Source organism: Schistocerca nitens, chromosome 2, assembly GCF_023898315.1.
Source record: "Schistocerca nitens isolate TAMUIC-IGC-003100 chromosome 2, iqSchNite1.1, whole genome shotgun sequence".
Classification (NCBI taxonomy): domain Eukaryota; kingdom Metazoa; phylum Arthropoda; class Insecta; order Orthoptera; family Acrididae; genus Schistocerca; species Schistocerca nitens.
In genome coordinates this window covers 121,180,181-121,201,228 of record NC_064615.1, presented here as the reverse complement: position 1 = coordinate 121,201,228, position 21,048 = coordinate 121,180,181, and the positions used below count along the sequence as shown (strand labels likewise).

General features: G+C 37.8%; 1 protein-coding gene across 1 annotated transcript in view; it reads right to left on the bottom strand.

Moving 5' to 3' along the window:
- Window positions 1-21,048, bottom strand: part of LOC126235805 (serpin B6-like) — a 286,482-nt gene that overhangs the window by 42,314 nt on the left and 223,120 nt on the right. Inside the window, exons 6-7 of the mRNA XM_049944634.1 lie at window positions 15,403-15,588; window positions 4,612-4,756 (exon numbers count right to left, since the gene is read on the bottom strand). Coding sequence (XP_049800591.1) covers window positions 4,612-4,756; window positions 15,403-15,588 — 331 coding nt within the window. The remainder of the gene's footprint in view (window positions 1-4,611; window positions 4,757-15,402; window positions 15,589-21,048) is intronic.

The window sequence follows — 21,048 nt, the reverse complement described above, 5'->3', positions numbered from 1 at the left end:
ACATCACCACACAATGTATATGATGCTTTTATCATTCCATCTACAACAGGACTTTCGTTCCCATTATTCAAAGTTACATTCATGTCTGATTTATAACTACTATTGTGTACATAACCAGTCCCACTTAGGTCTTTCTGTTCATTTAACACCTTAACCTCTACAGCTTTGTCCTCAGTCACACTGTCTTGTTAGTTAATACAAAACAGCTTTTGCTATGAGATTACTTTATTCTCATTTACTCTTATTCTGCTGCTGTGGTTGTCATCTGAATCATCACCTGTACCGCTGCGACAAGTTGTAAGTCTCTCAGCGAGGCATCTTGTTTATCTCCGGTCAGCTGTCTCCACCTGTGTGCTGACTGACTGCTCTGTACTCAGTGGCTGCTTCCATAGAACCCATTCGCTGATTGGTTGCTGTTATACTGTGGCCATGAAACTCATGCACTGATTGGCTGTAGCCCCACAGCACTGTAAACCGCTATCAGGTTCACTATTCAAAGTTTGCGAGTTCTAGTTCATTGTGGGTATGTAAAATATTCCTCACCTGGGGCACCACGTGTAGCAGTTCGCCTACTTCATTGTTTCTTTGTTAGTTGTCCTCGGTGTCAACGTACTGTCTAAAAAAATAGGGGGTGGACGTGCAGTACTGTCTACTGTAAATGATGTAGCCGACAGATGCCCAGTTGCGTTTCACAGCCTTTTACTTTCACTTTTCACAAACCCCCAATAATACACAGCTATATGTGGCCAGTGTACTAGTGTTCTAACTTCACATAAGCCTCATTAATAGTTAGCAGGTGAACATCCACATACTGCTACAATTGTTTGCTATTGAACATCTATGAGCAGTAAAAACCTAATCACAAAGTTCACAGTTCTTGAAGAATAGAAAGGTACATATGGAGCAGACATGGTCATTGTTTATACACATGGCCTAATTGCTTAACACTATTCCACAATTAATTTGAAACATTGTTGTTGCTCTAACCAATACAAGTTTCTTGTCTGAAACTCGACCGTGGACTGACTGTCTCATGACCAAAAATCGGGCCCTACAATAATAGGTGCTGAAACTACAAATTGTTCAAAGTTTAATTTACAAAAATTACAATTAAAACTTAACACATTAAATTAACTGAATACATTGAAAAATTGGTTCTTTTTAACAGTTTCTTCTACCACAAGCGTTAGGCCGAATTATTCGTTTAAATGATGAAATTAACATACATCAATAGGCAAACTATACTTTTTACAAAACTGTTAATTACTTTGGAATTAATTAAGGACTGGCTTTGCTAACATGTTTCAGAATAGAGTCAAATAGATCCTTTAGTTATACTATTAGTTGTTCCTCCAAATGTTTATAATTAATACAGAATTTATTTTTGTTTATACGTCAGTAATAGTATTTAAGTTACATAAAAATAACTGATTTCACCCTATAATGAAAGTACTAATGAGTAATAGTCAAAATAAATTAGGAAATTAATTACATACCTAAAACTAAGCACAAAATTAGATCTGGTGTTATAATCTAGAAAACTTAGGGCCAACCTTACTCTTTTATGAAAATGCAGGTTTATGTTAATGGTAATTAGTTAAAACTGAAAAAACAAATTTAAGCTCAGTACAGCTGATAGATTCACAAAACAGAACATAAAATTTACATTCCTAGCTTTCGGAACTTTGTTCCTTCATCAGGGAGGAGAGAGGCGAAAAAAGGGAAGAAGGGAAAGTGGATTCAGTTACTCACATCCCAGGTTATGAAGCAACAGGGAAAGGTAAACAGGGAGGGTAGCAAGGATGGAGGCATGGTTGTCAGAGGGAAGCCAAAGATATTCTACTGTTAAGTAGTGTGCCAGCTTCAAACCAAAGAGGATACATACAGAAGTAAAGAGGTATACAGTATAAAGATAAACACAACTATGTAGGATGAAAATATGCGTGAATGGCTAAAGAGGAGAGGGGAAAAGGAGAAGACTGAAGAATAAATGGGAGTGAGGTTGGTTAACGTAGGTTCAGTCCAGGGGGATGGTGGGATGAAAGGATGTGTTGGAGCGCAAGTTCCCATCTCCGCAGTTCTGAGGGACTGGTGTTGCGTGGGAGAAGCCAAATGGCACTTACGTTGTAGCAGGTTCCTAGGTCCCTAGAATTATGCTGGATGGCATACTCTGCTACTGGGTATTGGACATCTCCTAGGCAGACAGTTCGTCTGTGCCCGTTCATTCGCTCAGCCAGTTTAGTTGTCATCATACCGATGTAAAAGGCTGTGCAGTGCAGGCATGTCAGCTGATAAATGACATGTGTTGTTTCACATGTGGCCCTACCCTGAATTTTGTATGTTTTACCAGTATCGGGACTGGAGTAGGTGGTTGTGTGGGGATGCATGGGGCAGGTTTTGCAGCAGGGTCGGTTACAGGGGTAGGAACTGCCGGGTAGAGAAGGTGGTCTGGGAATATTGTAGGTTTTGACAAGGATGTTACGGAGGTTAGGGGGGTGACGAAAGGCAACCCTGGGTAGTATGGGGAGAATATTGTCAAGGGATGATCTCATTTCAGGGCTTGACTTGAGAAAGTCATATCCCTGGTGGAGTAATTTGTTGATGTATTCGAGGCCAGGATAATACTGGGTGACAAGGGGGATGCTTCTGTGTGGTCTGGGGGTAGGAACATTGTTGTTGGACGGGAAGGAATGTATTGCTCGGGAGATCTGTTTGTGGACGAGGTCTGCAGGATAGTTGCAGGAGAGGAAAGCACTGGTCAGGTTATTGGTGTAATTGTTGAGGGATTCATCACTGGAGCAGATACATTTGCCATGCATATCTAGGCTGTAGGGAAGGGAGTGTTTGATGTGGAATGCTAGTTCTGCAAGGTTCGCAGGAGAACTTCTGCATAGTTTGGAAGGTAGGAGACGAGGTACTGGCAAAAGTAAAGCTGTGAAGACAGGGTGTGAGTTGTGCTTGGGTAGGTCAGTTGGTAGAGCACTTGCCCGTGAAAGGCAAAGGTCCCGAGTTTGAGTCTCAGTCTGGCACACAGTTTTAATCTGCCAGGAAGTTTCATATCAGCACACACATGCTACAGAGTGAAAATCTCATTCTGGAGTATTCATTGTTTGACACCATCTTTATACCGCATGCTGTCACTGACCCTCCTCAACCGAATGGTCACAACACACAAAAGTACACTACTGGCCATTAAAATTGCTACACCAAGAAGAAATGCAGATGATAAACAGGTATTCATTGGACAAATATATTACACTAGAACTGACATGTGATTACATTTTCACGCAATTTGGGTGCATAGATCCTGAGAAATCAGTACCCAGAACAACCACCTCTGGCCGTAATAACGGCCTTGATACGCCTAGGTATTGAGTCAAACACAGCTTGGATGGCGTAAACAGGTACAGCTGCCCATGCAGCTTCAACACAATACCACAGTTCATCAAGAGTAGTGACTGGCGTATTGTGATGAGCCAGTTGCTCGGCCACAATTGACCAGATATTTTCAATTGGTGAGAGATCTGGAGAATGTGCTGGCCACGGCAGCAGTCGAACATTTTCTGTATCCAGAAAGGCCCATACAGCACCTGCAACATCTGGTCGTCCATTATCCTGCTGAAATGTAGGGTTTCGTAGGGATCAAATGAAGGGTAGAGCCACGGGTCGTAACACATCTGAAATGTAATGTCCACTGTTCAAAGTGCCGTCAATGTGAACAAGAGGTGACCGAGACGTGTAATCAATGGCACCCCATACCATCACGCCGGGTGATACGCCAGTATGGTGATGATGAATACACGCTTCCAATGTGTGTTCACTGCAATGTCATCAAACACAGATACAACCATCATGATGCTGTAAACAGAACCTGGATTCAACCAAAAAAATGACGTATTGCCATTCGTGCATCCAGGTTTGTCATTGAGTGCACCATAGCAGGCGCTCCTGTCTGTGATGAGCATCAAGGGTAACCGCAACCACGGTCTCCGAGCTGATAGTCCATGCTGCTGCAAACATCGACGAACTGTTCATGTAGATGGTTGTTGTCTTACAAACGTCCCCATTTGTTGACTCAGGGATTGAGACGTGGCTGCACGATCCGTTACAGCCATGCGGATAAGATGCCTGTCATCTCAACTCCTAGTGATACGGTGCCATTGGGATCCAGCACGGCGTTCCATGTTACCCTCCTGAACCTACCTATCCCATATTCTGCCAACAGTCACTGGATCTCGACCAACACAAGCAGCAACTTCACAATACTATAAACCGCAATCACTATAGGCTACAATCCAACCTTTATCAAAGTTGGAAACGTGATGGTAAGCATTTCTCCTCCTTACACAAGGCATCACAACAACGTTTCACCAGGCAACGCTGGTCAATTGCTGTTTTTTGGGTATAAGGAACAGGGTTGGAAACTTTCCTCATGTCAGCACATTATAGGTGTTGCCACCGGTGACAACCTTTTGTGAATGCTCTGAAAAGCTAATCATTTGCATACCACAGCATCTTCTTTCTGTCAGTCAAATTTTGTGTCTGTAGCACATCATCTTCATGTTGTAGCAATTTTAATGGCCAGTAGTGTATATGTAGAGATCTACATACCAGTTGCTGCTGCAGCTTCAGTACCTTCCTCATTTACTTCTATGAAAGCTTTGTGCAAGATGCGGCTAACAACAAGGCCAGGTTGTGAGTCACTTATACCCGTGAGATCTGCTTTACATGGATCAAACATAGTCTTCATACCAAGCTGTAAGTTCAGAGCAAGAGCAACATTGTTAAAGCTAGGAAGCTCTAGATTTCTATAACATTTCTAAAAAAACAGAAAAAAGAAAATGATGAGTGCAGAAACTAAATCAGTATTACTGTACTAGAATGACTGACATCCTTCATTAGAATTTATTTCATATTATGAACTAATTAATTAGTTAATAAACTCAACAAAAAGTTTGCGTAACATGGTGTGAAAGAACATATTCTCATTGTAGTAATGATCACTGGAACTTAATTGATTAATTGACTAATTTTTATTTGATCCTAATTGATTAAATGTACAGAGAGTGCAATTATAACATAGGACAAGCCAATTTAATCTAATATTCTAAAATTCCCTACATATTTTAGATTTTTGTTTAAAACATGGAACTGGTAATAATGATAGTAATGGTGCATACATTTTTCCCTCCATATTTAAGTTTTCAATTTGTTTACACAATCTTTCACTATGGAATACACATACTGATGATACATACAATATATTCAAGTTATTGCCTTACATAAATGCATGTAATAATGGCATTCCTTATTCTTTACATAAATACTCCTCTACATTATAAAATTCTTTTTCCCATTTAAGAATCCTTTAGCAGTTGACTCATACTGTCCTTTAGACATGTAGGAAGATGCTTTAGCAGTTGTGAACTTGACTATTGAGGACCTTTCCCAGCAGCTCTCGGTCTGTGTGGTATACTTCTCAGCTGGCCTTTATTTATCATGTTATATGAATTTATATAGTGCTGCAGAGATATGAAATATTATTCAGTGTTTGTAAAAAGATGGAAATGTCAATACTTTTAGATTATGAAAGACAGTGCTGATGTTCAGTTTGTTTTTTATTCTAGATGGTCCCAAGGGACTTTTTCAGCAATTAGCCTATAGCAATTATTTTTTAATGTTGCTGCTGGAATTTCTCCAAACATTAATTCAGTACTGTAAGTATGGGTCTAAAAGACCAAGGATATTGTAGATAGAAGTTATTTGTTAGCATAATATGCAAGTTACTTCATAATAAATATAATAGTGCTTAATTTACAGCAGACATTGTCTATAATTTGCCTCCACTGGAGATTATCATCAAATGTAATTCCAAAAAAATTTATAGAACTTACCTCTTCCCATCTCATTTCATCTATGAATATATCTATATAATTTTCTCTGTTTGTGAACACCACAAACATCATTGTTTTAGACAGATAATTAGATCATTCTATATGAGCCACTGTGCTGTGTTATATGTCAACATAAATGTGCTTATTTTGGCCTTTAAATTCCTTGTTTGACAGTTTTTTTGTTGTGCCTATCTGTGACTGAGGATCTCCGCTATATGGTGAGTAGCAATGTATTCTTTTTGTAGTATTTCCAACTATAAGATATTTTGCTAGGCTTAAGATAGTGGCTTTGGTAGATTTACTTTTTTGGAACCATGATGTGCCTTTTATGTGTTTGGTCTTTTATGTGTTTGGCAATGGCTATTAGACAAAAGGAAACAATATGTAAATAGCAATCACATAACGAAAGAGTTCATGGGTGAACAGCCAGGTTAGAGTCCAACATCAAGTTTACCATGGAACTTGAACATTTGAGGTTGGTTTTCTAGAAAAACAGCTACACTGCGAAGCAAATCCAGAGTGCTCTGCATCTCACACTGACTGTACAACTGGAGGAAACAGGAAACCCAGCACGATGGGGATATAGCATTTATTCCATTCTGTGGCACTTTATCTGGTAAGATAGGTCGAGTTCTTCTAAAACATCAAGTGAAGACTGTCTTCTGCTCACCAATTAAGACACAGGCACTGCTTGGTAATGTCAAGGATGATCCCAGACTATGGAAATCCAGAGTCTACCAGATCCCCTGCAAATGTGGCTTGACTTAAATAGGTCAAACAGTGCTTACTATTGATGATCATTGCCAACAACATCAATGGCACACCAGACTCCAGCAGCCTAACAAGTTGGCAGTTGCTGAACATTGCATCTCATAATTACACAGAATGAACTATAACCAGATGAAGGTTCTGACACAGATGTCCAAATACTATGGGAACCACTGATCAATTGAGATATTGGTTACATCCTTAGTAAGGGCTGCGAACTCAATTTGAAATTGATTTAAAGGAGAAAGAAGACATACCACCATGAACTGGCTTCGAGAACAGGCAGAGATACTATGAAGACAGTGCCGGCACATGCCCCTGGGTGTGAACCGTGAATGGAATGGATGCTGGATGCTGCGCACCGGGGCACAGACTGCTGCAAATACCTGGAGGGTGGGGGGGGGGGGGGGAGGAGATAAAAGCCCACAGCCAGCACCTCGGCGATCAGTTCGTCAGCACACCTGATGATGGCAACGTGGTCGCTTGCCGAAATATTGTGCCCATTGGACACTAACACCCAGATGTTTACCCGCGAACTCTTTCATCATGAAGTATGCTGGGAAAAATTGAATAATCACAGCAAACACCTAAATTACAGGAGATATTGGCATAATTGCTAACATGAGCTTGTTGGGAAGGATTTAGTAGTTCTTTCAAAATACTGAATTTAAGAATAAACATGTTGCCAGTATTCAAATACAGTTTATTGTGTGAAGTATTGTATTGTATTGTATTGTATTGGGATACATTGTTGCTAGAGGCCACTATTTTTGAGTTATTCAAGAAAAACATACAAAAGTGACCTTCAAACACACCAGGGACTTCCACACTCAGCCCCCACCAGTCAGGATTCTTGTTATGCTGTTCATGGCACAAATAAACAAAAATTTCCAACTTCATGAATTATTTTCTGAATTCAACCTTTCTTGGTGTTAATTGTCTGGTTGTATAACACCACGGGCATAGTCAGCAACCTACAAATTTTAAAACAGACATTTGTGTAAATTTGACCACACAATTTTGTGAATTTTAACAGCAAATATAAAAAGTTATGTTGTTGTATTTGTCAGGCCTTCTGGTTCCAAAGTACTGCATTGTAAGGATTAAGTTTAGATCAAACTGTCAACATAATTAGCTTTAGCAAAAGGTTTACGAAAGTTGGTTTTCTTCCATTATCCTCACGCTCATGCTAAATTAATAATACTAATGAAACAATCAACTATGCTTGTAGCATAATGGCTACATCAATTGAGACCAAAAATTGGTGAATATTAGAAAAATCCATAGAGACGAAAAATTGTCAGATATCAGAAATAGTTCATGTACTCGGAAATTTTTGAACAGTGGTAGGAGAGAGTGCCACAAACAATGTAATAGAAATCCTGACTCGTGAGGGATGAGTGTGGGGATGGAGGTGTGTTTGAAGGTCACATTAGTATGTTCCTTTCTTTTTTTCTTTTTTTTCTTTTTTTTTAATAACTCAAAAATTATGGTCTCAGGGAGAACGTCCAACTCATTTTTTATGTAGAACTAATAGAGCAAGGGAGAGAGCGTGAAAATCTTGTGCATGATGTCTGAAGGACAAATGTAACATTAGGGTTATGTAAGATGACACTGCTAGGAGCAGCTCAGTCACCCTGTTTAAAAGTGATTGAAAGCAAAATATAAAACAAATATTTTTATTTATAATGCTTATCCCAGATATAATTAGTTTACCAATCTGCACCTCTACATGCCAAACATAAGCTTTGAGAATGTGCACAGACAGTTCTCCACATGAGAATAAGGGAACAATGGGTTCTTCTATACACATTCTGGAAAATCTGCTTCAGTGAAGAAAGTTATGTCAGAGAATTTGAAAACAGAATTTAGGGGGATACTCATAAGATTTTAATTGCCACCTAGAAATGAAAGTCACATAATTAATTTTTTGTTAGTATGCATATACGTGTTTGCAGTCCTGGTGCAAACTGAATCTGCAACAAGCCATTAGAGAAGCCAAAACAAAACAAAAAATAAATAAATAAATAAAAATATTGATGCAGTCCATTGATAAAGTGGAGTGTCATCTGATAATTTGTTTTCTGCATTTGAAGGGGAATTCTGCAAGAATCCATGCAGAATTGTCGGAAATGTAAGGCAAAAATGCATCATGTCAAACAAATTAGAATGGCTACAAACGAAGTGGTAGAACATCTCTTTGTGAAAACCAAGTACTGCAAGAGAATTAGAGGCCCTGGTGCTCAAGAACAACAAGTCACAATCAAGGTGAAAGTGAAAAAAGTGAAAATGCCTTTGATCTATTTTCAACATCTTACACAATATTTTGAACATTACAAAGCTTGCTGTCCACCGGGTTTCACAACTGTTGACACCTGTTCAGAGGGCCTGCTGGGCTGAGGAAGCAGTTGAAATATTGCATCTGTTTTAAGCCAATACAGCCTTCTTTAGCTGACTAATCACCGAAGACAAGTGCTGTGTGCATCACTATGACCCTGGAACAAAGGAGCAAAGCAACCAGTGGAAACACGTGGATTAACCTCCACCAAATAAGGTGAGGACTCAACTGTCATTGGACAAGGAGCTTCCATAGTGTTGTGCTAACAGATTATACTCACAAGAGACAAACTATCAAAGGAGCATGCAAATCTCCTGACAAGTTGAAGGGAGGATGTCAAGATGAACCATTGCTGGGAACTGTCCAAGGTGGTGTTTTTGCTCCACATCAGCCTAGGTCAGCCTAGGTCATTCTGCACAGTGCACAGGTATACATGCTGCTTCTTTAAGCTATCAAATCTTGGTTCATCTGTCATATTCACCTGATAAGGCACCAAATCACTTTGCCTTTACCACTGAATAGCAAACATTTCCTGAATGACAGTGAGGTGATTTTTGAGGTGGAATTTTTACTGAATACCCGAAATACAAACATTAACAATCAAGGATCCCCCAGTCATCCAGGGTTGGGAAAAAATGTGTTGCACTTAAGGGGAATATGCAGAGAAGGATTAAAACCCATAGCATATTGATTTTTCTGAAGGGATAATCAAAACTTTATGACCACTCCTTGTATGTATGCCATCCTAGTCAGCTTTGGTTCCATGCTAAGTCTAAGAATATTGGTAACAAAGCAGGAATCATTTGGAAAAGTCACTGAGGAAGTGGTTTCTGTTGCCTTCCTCTGACCTGGTATGAAGTAATAAGTGCATGCAAGTAATACCTAGTTGGTTGTAATCAGTGCTTGTGGAGTTTAGTGTTGTGTTTTCATTGCTATGAAAAAATAACAGTGTCAGCAGCTATAGTATGGTTTATGAAGAGTTCATTTTCTAGTAATCCAATTTGTGTAAATAATCTTACAGAATGAAGTACACTGTCAGTTTAATGAGAGACAAGAAAATTCCTGGATTTTCGCTCAAATAAATCTGATATAGTGATATACATCTTGATGTAGTATACACTGTCTAGTTTAAATTCAGGTGAAGCAAAAGTTTAGCTGGCCAATCTTGTTAGTAATGTTAACTATTACTTCCTTGACTGCATGATTTTAAATGCATGATTGTTTCATGTCAGTGTCATCATCACAGACTATGGTTTCTATTTATCTGGACATAATCATAAGTATGTGAAACCGTGTTGCTGTGGACTAAGAGCAACATTAAGTATCTGCTGTGGTCTGCAGTCCAAACACTGATTTGATGCAGCTCTCCATGCTACTGTATCCTGTGTGAGCCTCTTCATCTCCAAATAACTAATGCAAACTACATCTTTCTGAGTCTGCGTACTGTATTCATCTCTTGGTCTCCTTCTATGAGTTTTGCCCCCCCCACAGTTCCTTCCAAAACTAAACTGGTGATCCCTTGATGTCTCAGAATGTGTCCTACCAACTGATCCATTCTTTTGATCAAGCTGTGCCCTAAATTTGTTGTCTCCTGTATTCTATTCAGTGCCTCTTCATTAGATACATGATCAACCCATTTAATCTCCAGCATTCTTCTGTAGCACCACATTTTGAAAGCTTCTATTCTCTTTTTGTTTAAACTGTATACTGTATATGTTTCACTTCCATACATGGCAACACTCCATACAAATACCTTCAGAAAAGACTTCTTAACATTTAAATCTATATGCAATGTTAACAACTCGTTCTTTTTCAGGGATGGTTTTCTTGCCATTGCAAGTCTACATTTTAGATCCACTCTACCTCTGCCAACATCAGTTATTTTGCTGAGCAAACAGCAAAATTTATCTACTACTTTAAGTGTCTCATTTCCTAATCTCATAGCATCCCCTCATTTAATTCAACTACATTAGATAATACTTGCTCTGCTTTTGTTAATGTTCATCTTATATTTTCCTTTCAAGACCGGTCCATTCTGCTGAACTGCTCTGCAATGTCCTTTGCTGTCTCTGACAGAATTACTATGTCATCGGAAGACCTTAAAGTTTTTATTTCTTCTCCCTGAATTTTAATAACTAGCCTAAATTTTTCTTTTGTTTCCTTTACTGCTTCTTCAGTGTACAGATTGAACAACATCAGAGATATGCTACAGTACTGTCTCTCTCCCTTCTCAACCACTGCTTCCTTTCCATATCCCTTGACTCTTATAACTACAATTTGGTTTCTGTATAAGTGGTAAGTAGCCTTTTACTCCCTCTGTTATACACCTGTTACCTTCAGAATTTTAGAGAGAGTATTCCAGTTCACATTGTCAAAAGTGTTCTCAAAGTCTACAAATGCTAAAAACATAGATTTGTCTTGCCTTAACCTATCTTCTAACATAGGTTGCAGGGTTCAGTATTGCCTTGCATGTTTCTATACATTTCTGGAATCCAAACTGGTCTTCCCTGAGGATGGCATACACCAGTTTTCCCATACTTCTGTAAAGAATTCATGTTAGTATTTTGCAATGATGACTTATTAAGCTGACAATTCAATAATTTTCACACGTTTCGGCAACTGCTTTCTTTGAAATTGGAATTACTACATTCTTCTTGAAATATGAGGGTATTTCACCTGTCTCATTCATCTTGCACACCAGAGGGAAGAGTTTTGTCATAACTGGCTCTCCCAAAGCTGTCAGTAGTTCTGATGGAATATCGTCTACCCTTGTGCCTTGTTTTGACTTAGATATTTCAGAACTCTGTCAAATTCTTCTCACAGTATCATATCTCCCACCTCATTTCATCTATGTTCACTTCCCTTTCTATAATATTGCCTTCAAGTTCATCTCCCTTGTATAAATCCTCTATATACTCCTTCCACTATTGACCTTTTCATTCATTGTTTAGGACTGGTTTACCATCTAAGTTCTTGATATTCACGCAGCTGCTTCTCTTTTCCCCAAAGGTCTCTTTAATTTTCCTGTAGGTGGTCTCTATCTTCCCCCTAGTGAAATGTGCCTCTAAAACCATACATTTGTCAAGAAACTTCCTGGTAGATTAAAACTGTGTGCCTGACGAAGACTCGAACTCGGGACCTTTGCCTTTCGCGGGCAAGTGCTCTACCATCTGAGCTAGCGAAGCATGACTCATGCCTGGTCCTCACAGCTTTACTTCTGCCAGTACCTTGTCTCCTACCTTCCAAACTTTACAGAAGCTCTCCTGCGAACCTTGCAGAACTAGCACTCCTGAAAGAAAGGATACTGCGAAGACATGGCTACCTTCCAAACTTTACAGAAGCTTTCCTGCGAACCTTGCAGAACCAGCACTCCTTTCTTTCAGGAGTGCTAGTTCTGCAAGTGCCAGTCTGATGTATGGCTTCACCGTCAGTGGTTCAGTGTGAATGGTGTTGTTGATTTATTTACGCCATTTTCTACTATATCTTCAAATTTCACAATGTGTGTTTTGAAGGAACAAACTACCTGTATTAAGTTTTGCTTCAAGTTCCACAAAACTGCAGCTGAAACCCACCTAAATCTAAGGGAGGTTTTGGTGAGTAAAGTTTGAGCCAGCCAAGAACATCTGTGTAGATTAAGTGATTTAAATATGGCTGGGAGTCTGTGGAGGATGACAAGTATTTGTACCAGCTGTCATCATGTACAACTCTGGAAATGATTGTTAAAGTGTATGAAGTGTTCCAGAAGGACAGAAGACAGGAAACCCATGATGTTTGTGAAACCATTGGATTTTCATCTAGGGGATGTCAATGGATTATGGCTGATGAATTGTATGTGAGATGAAATGCAACTTTCAGATGTGCACTGAATTGTAAACAACAGTTGAAGGTAGCCCAGATGTTCTGTCCATAGTTATCCAGTCCATGGACTTTGAGTATATAGTTATTAACCTGCAACAAAACAGCAAATTTCACAATGGGAGACACCACTCTTTCCACAGCACCAGAAAAGCATGCCAAGTTTGCAGAAACAGCAAGTCTATGGTAGCTTTTTTCTTTTAATTCATGGAACTATCCACAAGGAATTTATTCCATGTGGTCAGAGAAATACATGGGAGTTCTACTGTAATGTTCTGAAGAGACTGACAAATGTTAGATACAAACAGTCTGAGAGATGGGAGAACAAATACTGGTTCTCTTCTTTTCTGCTACCCGCCCTCTCTCCCTCGCCCTCCGTCTAACCTCCTGACTGCACCTAGCTGCGTTACCCTCTCTCCACCTTGTTCCTGCATGCTCCCACTACCAGCACTCACCGTCCCCCATCCCACTCTGCCATCCCTCCCCCTCCACATCCCAGCGTCCTCCTAAGCCCACTTGGCTGCCTCTCTCATCATGTGCTGCTGCTCAGTCTGGCTTCATCTGCCAGAGACTATGGTCATGTGTGTGTGTGTGTGTGTGTGTGTGTGTGTGTGTGTGTGTGTGTGTGTGTGTGTGTTGTCTATTTCTGGCAAAGGCTTTGTTGTCAGGAAGCTCTTTTTGTGACAGTCTTTTTCTGTGCCTATCTATGACTCAGCATCTCTGCTATATGGTGAGAAGCCACTATCCTTTTCTAATATTGTTCCAAGATCTGACTAAAACTTTATGCAGCTTCTTTCAGATAGTACTTCCTTACACTTAAGTGCATCAATTTCAAAAAGTCTGAGGTTGCTATTAATGTTGTTCACAGGGTCATTAATATACAACATGAACAACAAGGGTTCCAACATAGATCCCTTGGACATCTGAAATTAATCCTACAGCTGATGATAACTCTCCATCCAAGATAACCTGCTGCATCCTCCCCACCATAAAATCCTCAATTCAGTCACAAATTTCACTTGGTACACAATATGGTCATACTTTGCACAATAAGTGTAGATTTCATAGTGAGTTAAATACTGGAAGTCAAGAAATACTACATCTACCTGACTGCCTTAATCCAAAGCTTTCATTATGTCATGTGACAAAAGTTTTAGTTGGGTTCTGCATGACCTATATTTCCAGAATCCTAGGAGCCGTAAGTTACCATTGATGAACTGGATATTGCCAGATTTACAATACTGATGGTTTCAGCTGGTGTTCACTCTTAACAATTTATTACCAAAGTAGAGTAACAATGCCAAGTACTGTAGTTTTCTTTCTGTAAATCAAAGAACACAGTGATTAAGTGATGATAAACCACAAAATCATTTGAGTTTGCAGATTCCTTGGACACCAGATGAACAGTGGTGTGATTATGGTGGTATGGGAAAATAATAAATTATTTTTTTAAATATTGTATCCCCTACATTTGGAGTCATTGGCTCATTCATGACAATCCCAATGATATTTAACCACTACTGTTGAACTAGTGATATGAAGGGAGTAACATGCAAAAATAATCAAACTGACTGAAATTAGTGCCAGATTCCAAACTTGTTAGTTTGCTAGGCCTTCTAGTCCTGATCACATTTCTCCTATAGAGATGAGGTTGTTTGAAAAAGGGTGGCATTTTGTCCTAGTTTCCAGACTTGCTAACCAATTCATGATGGTCACAATGACTTTCATATCACAGTTTAATGGAAAAAAATTCTGCTATATTCAAATTCAGGCAACTGGGCAATTTCATTGAAGCAACAATCATAATACAGAAGGGAGATATTGAAACAGACTTTATGGTATGGATAGTACTCATTGTAATGAGTTACAGTTTTAGCTTTAAGAAATAATTATATTGATTATTGTGTGCTCTGCATCACATTCAACAGATTATGAGGGCAGTCTATTAAGTACTGTGAGCTGATTCAAGATCACCATGTTCTCTACTGGGCAAGTTTATGTTGCTTACTCAAGAATGGATTCATCCAATAATTTATGTATTCTTACCAATGGAGCAGAAACTAAAAATATTGTAGATAATCAAGTTTTATGTTAAATTTAAGTTACAATGAATTTGTAAAAGATTTTAACTATTTTAAAAACATGTAAATGAAGTCAGACAGATGTCGTTCATTTTCCTATATAATATAGTACTGGAATGAATAAATAACCATACAAATTTTGGTAATCACATCAGAGATGAATAAAACACTAAAGAAAAAAAATGAAGAAGACTGATCACTGTGCAATGTAAAACTATTCAGATGGTGACAGTCTTGCTACAGAGCTCCTGAAGGTGTTCACTTTACAAAAGTTAATATTTTATTGCAGTGCAGTAGCATTAAATGTTTATAACTCTAAACACAAAATTACTTTTCCTCCACAAGTAATATTTTTTAAATACTGGTAAATGGAAAATTTAATATGCAAATATTAAATCTTTATGTGAATGACTTTCACTTAGGAAAACAGAAAAAAACTAAAAGAAAAAAATGCATTTTTACTCACTTTCTCCAAAGTATCTCTCAGGTCTATTTTGTGTTCCAGTTTGAATTTTGGTAAGTAGACCTCCACTTTAACTTCATACATTTCGTCCAGAATATCAGCTAGATTCAAAGATGCAAGCTTTGCTTCTAATTTCTTAAGACCATTATTCTTCTTTGGCAAGAGTATCACCATGCTCAACTGCCCGCCCTACAATAACAACAATAACAATAATAATAATGATAACAATAATAAGAATATTTATTATTGTAAATTCAATAGGAATTTTCAAAATAATTATGTAGAATAATCAGTTTTCCCATTTTTTGTTTTTATCTCACAAATGGTCATCAAATCTAATGATTAGTAAGTCATGTCCATAGTAGTGAATATGTGCCTATGTAATTGAAGGAGAAGACTGCATAACCTATATAAGATCCTCCAGACTATTTATTATTAAATAAAATCCATCACCATTTAATGTTGTTCAATATTACTCTTATGACACTGTTATAAACAAAAGCAATGGAAAGGTTCTGTAGATTACAATTCTTTGGTAATTATGTCCCTAAGTGCTCACTGTAACCAGTTTATCAGAAATTAAGATAAGTTTTTCAGTGTCCTAAAACAACAAAACTTGGTCTCAGTAACCTCATAGTAAATTTCCACATTATGCTAAAACCTCATTTATGCAGCCCTCATTAATAAGAATTTTCAATTTTCCTGGGTTCACTTTTTGTTTCCTATCTTTGACATATGTGTGGTATACATTTGGTAAGGTATGGTACATGTACAGCTGTCTATTGGCACCACATGTCAATAGAGATTGCCGGTGCCATGCTTCCAGCCACCATTACTTCAGTGTGTGTGTTTACCACTATAAAATGCTGTTTCATTTATAATGAATCTGTTATATGGGGACTCCTGTTCAATAGTAAACTATGATACATATTCTGATTAACAAAAGCTACGATTAATTCCAACTGTGAATTCCAGAAACTTGAAAATCTGATGTTCAAAAAGGAAGCCTTTGGGATCAATATATTGCGTTTGTTTGAAATTGACACTTTTTCTTATTTTCTGCAATATTTTAGTGATCTGTTTTCATTTTTCACTTTTAAGATCATTCATTATTGCATAAATTTCATTTACTTCATTTGACTATAATTGACAGCTAATTCAGCAATTCACTTCATTTGCTTCCAAAATTTCCATTCCAAGATTATGTCCAAAAATACATAATTATTCCGTATCTACAAATATCATTTATATCTTACACATTTTCTTGATAAATTTTAACTCAGGCTTACAGCAAAAATGTATCATTGGTTTTCAGCACTAAGGAGTTGAGATATCTTTGTTTAATTTAATAAATAGTAATCATGAGGGAGTAATGGAGGGAAAACTGTTGTAAGAAGTAAAGTGTTGAACTAATTTTTATGTAAAATAGATTGAAGTTTTACTTTGTCAACTGATAACTGTGATAATATAATCAAGTAGAATGTCAATTTTTATAAATTTGCATCATTGAAAAGGAATACAATATTATGAGTTATGAAACCAGTAATAATTGGAAACTGACAGTCTGTAAAACAACAGTTAATTGTTGGATATATTGAACTTGTAAATAAATGATGTTAATTTATTATCTACAAATCAATATCTTCTCTAAAACATCTACAATCTGGGCCACTTGAAGAATTATATCCCAAAATATACTGAACAATGAGCTGAGCCACGAATTTCATCAAATAATCCAGATGAGTGTTGGTACTAACTTCTAGTTTACTGAACAACCAACACTGGAACTTTTATTCTACAGTGTCATTTCCTAACATATACTGATAAACATATATATCTCTGGTAGTTCATACAAAGAAAAGTTACTGTTAAAATGAAACCATTCAATTAATTTTTCATTTATGGGAGAGTGGCAATGGAATGTTAGGCAGTATTTTTCTCTCCTCAAAATGATGTCTACAGATGATTTGCAGAACTGCAGTAGAGTAAAGAAAGCAAGAAATGAAATACCCAAGGAAGCATTACTCGTTTGATATTCAGTCCAGTTCTGCAGGGAAAGGTGCTGAACTTAAACAGCAAGCTAACTGTTGTGGTTTCTAACTCTGCAGCCAGCCAAGGTTAGTTGGAGATACGGAAAGCTCACCAAGACATACACCAGGTTTCAATTATGGGTGAAAGTGTTTTGGGGGGATACACTGGTTGCAGAAAACTTAAAAAAAGAATTCTAACAAGTTATTTTCTCTAAAAACTTAACCCCATACTGTATTTATAATGCAGACAAATCTGAAGGTTTATTGGATATTGCCCTGTAAGGTGCTGGTGATCGTGCTGCTCTCAAATGCCACACAAGCTTGAAAGAAAAGTAATTTACACACTGCTTTAGTAAATAAACATGAATAGACTGTGGGAGTAACTACAGAGTTTAAGTACCAGAAAAGTGTTTCTTCTAAGTGCCAAAATAAAAGATTTTTATATTTCAGTACATTATTTTAGTTTCTGAATTTAGTAGAATATTTCCTGGTTTTTAGAAGCCCAATTTACATCTAGTCCCATCTAGTCTGGATAAACAGGGTTCTTGAGTATTTGTTTATTCATTCAGATTCCTTTCCAAGAAACTATGGAACTGCTGGAGCAGTGACCTGAATGATGAGTCTTTTCTGTAACTGTTCAACTGCATTGCATTTCTAGGATGGTGGCAGTACTGTGAACTGATCGGTATGCATCTAATGGATGTAACCCTATTATCTGTTCCTTAATGCTTCATTGTGATGGAATATGAAGATGTCAGCAAAGAAATGAATCACAAGCACTACAATATTTTGACAAATCATTAATATAGTTGTTGAGTAACAGTGACACAGCTAGATGTATAAAGTGAACTGAGATCACTGAAACCCTTGACTTCCATACATCAAACAGGAGAGCTTGGTCTTTGTTCAAAAAATTAGGTGGTGGCTCCTGATGAGATTGCACATGTGATGCTGTTACCATCAACCAAGCTGTAGCAAACAACATGTCCACTTCCAGAACTCCTCAAGTCTGAACACATACTACTGTGGCTAAGAAGAAATGAAAGGACTTGAAACAGCTTTGCAAATCTGAAACTGAACACTGAGCATTGAAGAAGTAATGACAGCCATAAAATAAAAGAAACCTGTGAAAGCCCTGGGCATTGATAGCATTCAAGCAGATTACCTTTTGCACTATGGTAGCATGTAATAAAGTAGGTGGCTGACTTCTTCACAAACATTTTGCAGTGGGCAACATACCACGTGAAACAAAATGAGCAAGAGTAATATCCAGACCGAAAGCAGGTAAAACAAATGATAAGCCAGACTGTTATCAACAAATAGTTTTACTTAGTATGGTATATAAACTCCTGGAAAGAATTGTGTACAAGAGAATATGAGCCACAAGATCTTTGAGAATATACTGATTGAACAAACAGGATTCAATTCTAGTTGCAACTGCACAGATCCAGTACTCTACCTATCAACTTTCGTAGAAACTGGCATCCAGAATCAAGAGAAGTTGTCAGTTATATTCACTGAACTGACAGCTACGTATGATACTATTTGAAAGCAAGGTGTCATACTGAAACTTCTACAACTCATTCCAAGCCTAAAAATTGACAATTTCATCAATGAAATGATCACTGTGCAATGTTTCCAAGTACTAATGGGCAACAAGATGAGTTCACAGATGTAGCTAAATGATGGGCTGCCATAAGGATCTGCCCTGAGCCCTCTCCTGTTCAGTTTACACATTTCAGATATGAGTAAAACCACATCTAGAAAGTTTGAATATGCTGATGACTGGGCACTCACAGTAATGTTACTGTGTCCATACTGACCAATGATTTATCAATTATTGCTAAACATTTCTATATATAGAAGTTGCAGCCAAGTGTACTTAAGAAAGTAACTCAACATTTCACCTGATCAACAAGTGGACCAACAAAGAGCTCATGGTCAACTTTGAAGAAAGGCTATTCATTCATAACAGAAATACCTAGGTATCATGCTTGGTAAAACAGTCACCTTCAAACACATCTATTACGAACAGCTGAAATCAAAACTTGAAACATAATTCTCCAGAAACTCCATGGTACATCATGAGGCTCCTACTTCACCTTTTGGATAGGTGTACCATGTTATAGAATATTGCTCCCCAGCTTGGATGAACAATATTTACACAAGACTTGTTGACATGCAGCACAACCATGACATGTGTTTTATAACTGATACAATCAAAACTACACCTACTTTCTGGCTACCCATACTTAGCTAACCACCACCTTGATCTCTATAGTGAAAAGCGTACTTGTAGAGGAGTACAAAAAGCTATAAAAATCCTCCCCTCCCTGTTCACACAGACATTTCAACCATCAGCAAAGGAAGGCTCTACTTTCATCATTCAGCCCTGGAAAGTGCAAGGATGTTAGCTGACAATGGCTTTAATACTAATTACTTCTGCAGACACCCATGGTGGATTACTGCTATCACGGAACAACTTAAAATGCTGTATGAATATGTGGTGTCTTTTTCTTCAGACATATCTGAAAGAACAGACACCACATATAATCTGCAGCTATGGTGCATATTATATAAACTGAAGGTGGAGGGGGAACCAAGGAAAGGACAAGAGAGGGATGGAACTCATGATGTCAGCTGCATCAGGACTTTATGCATAGTCAGTGGTGCTGAGTGAAAATGTGTGCCAGACCGGGATTCATTTGCATTAACCACTGCACAACCAAGACACAGAGTTTATCACAACTGTGCAGATGATCTTGGTACAGCCCCTGGCTGATCCACATTCCCACCTAGTGCCACCTATCTGCAGTCTTTGTCCATATCCTCCATTCACTACTTTGCAATTCCACTGGAGGTTGGATGCGAAGGTGTGGGACTCATAGGCGCGATGAGTTCCATACTATCCTGTATATACTGGCAAAGACATTAAACAAGTGAAAGCTAAGATTAACAGAAGAGCAAAATTTTGGGAACAAATGACAAAACAGTTAATGGTTAACCAACAAACCACCCTCTGCACCAGTACTGATTTTATCCGTATTTCTTTAAAAAGCCAGATTTTGAACTGCAACCCTACACCAAACTTGCTGGACCATCATTTTGAAGACTATGTGTGAGTGTTAATAATCACAGCATAGGTAGCTACTCTAGAATTATAATGTACACATTTCTCACATTTTTTAGCCTTTGATGCACAGCTAACAGCTACCACATTATGATGCTTAATAAAATTCATAAAAACTTCTTCAGCAACATTTTGAAAATTATTAACAAGATAAATTCATAAACATAGAGTATTGCAACAGGCTGGTAGTATAAATCAAAAGTTTGTCTTAGTTCAACATCTACTCCACTGGGTTCAGCACATGGTTTGTATGTTCAATCATTTCATTTCATTCTTAAAGCTATATACAAAATTGTGGTAGGTTCCAGTTTTAACTAAGAAGAAGTAGTGAGATGGTCTCAAAGCTATCTTATAGCAGTATAATGGAAAAGACAGGATGAAATATCAACAATATGATAACAGTTCATATTGCTACTCACCATATAGATCAGACAATGAGTCACAAAGAGGCACAACTAAAGGACAACTATACATTTTAGATTTAAGCAA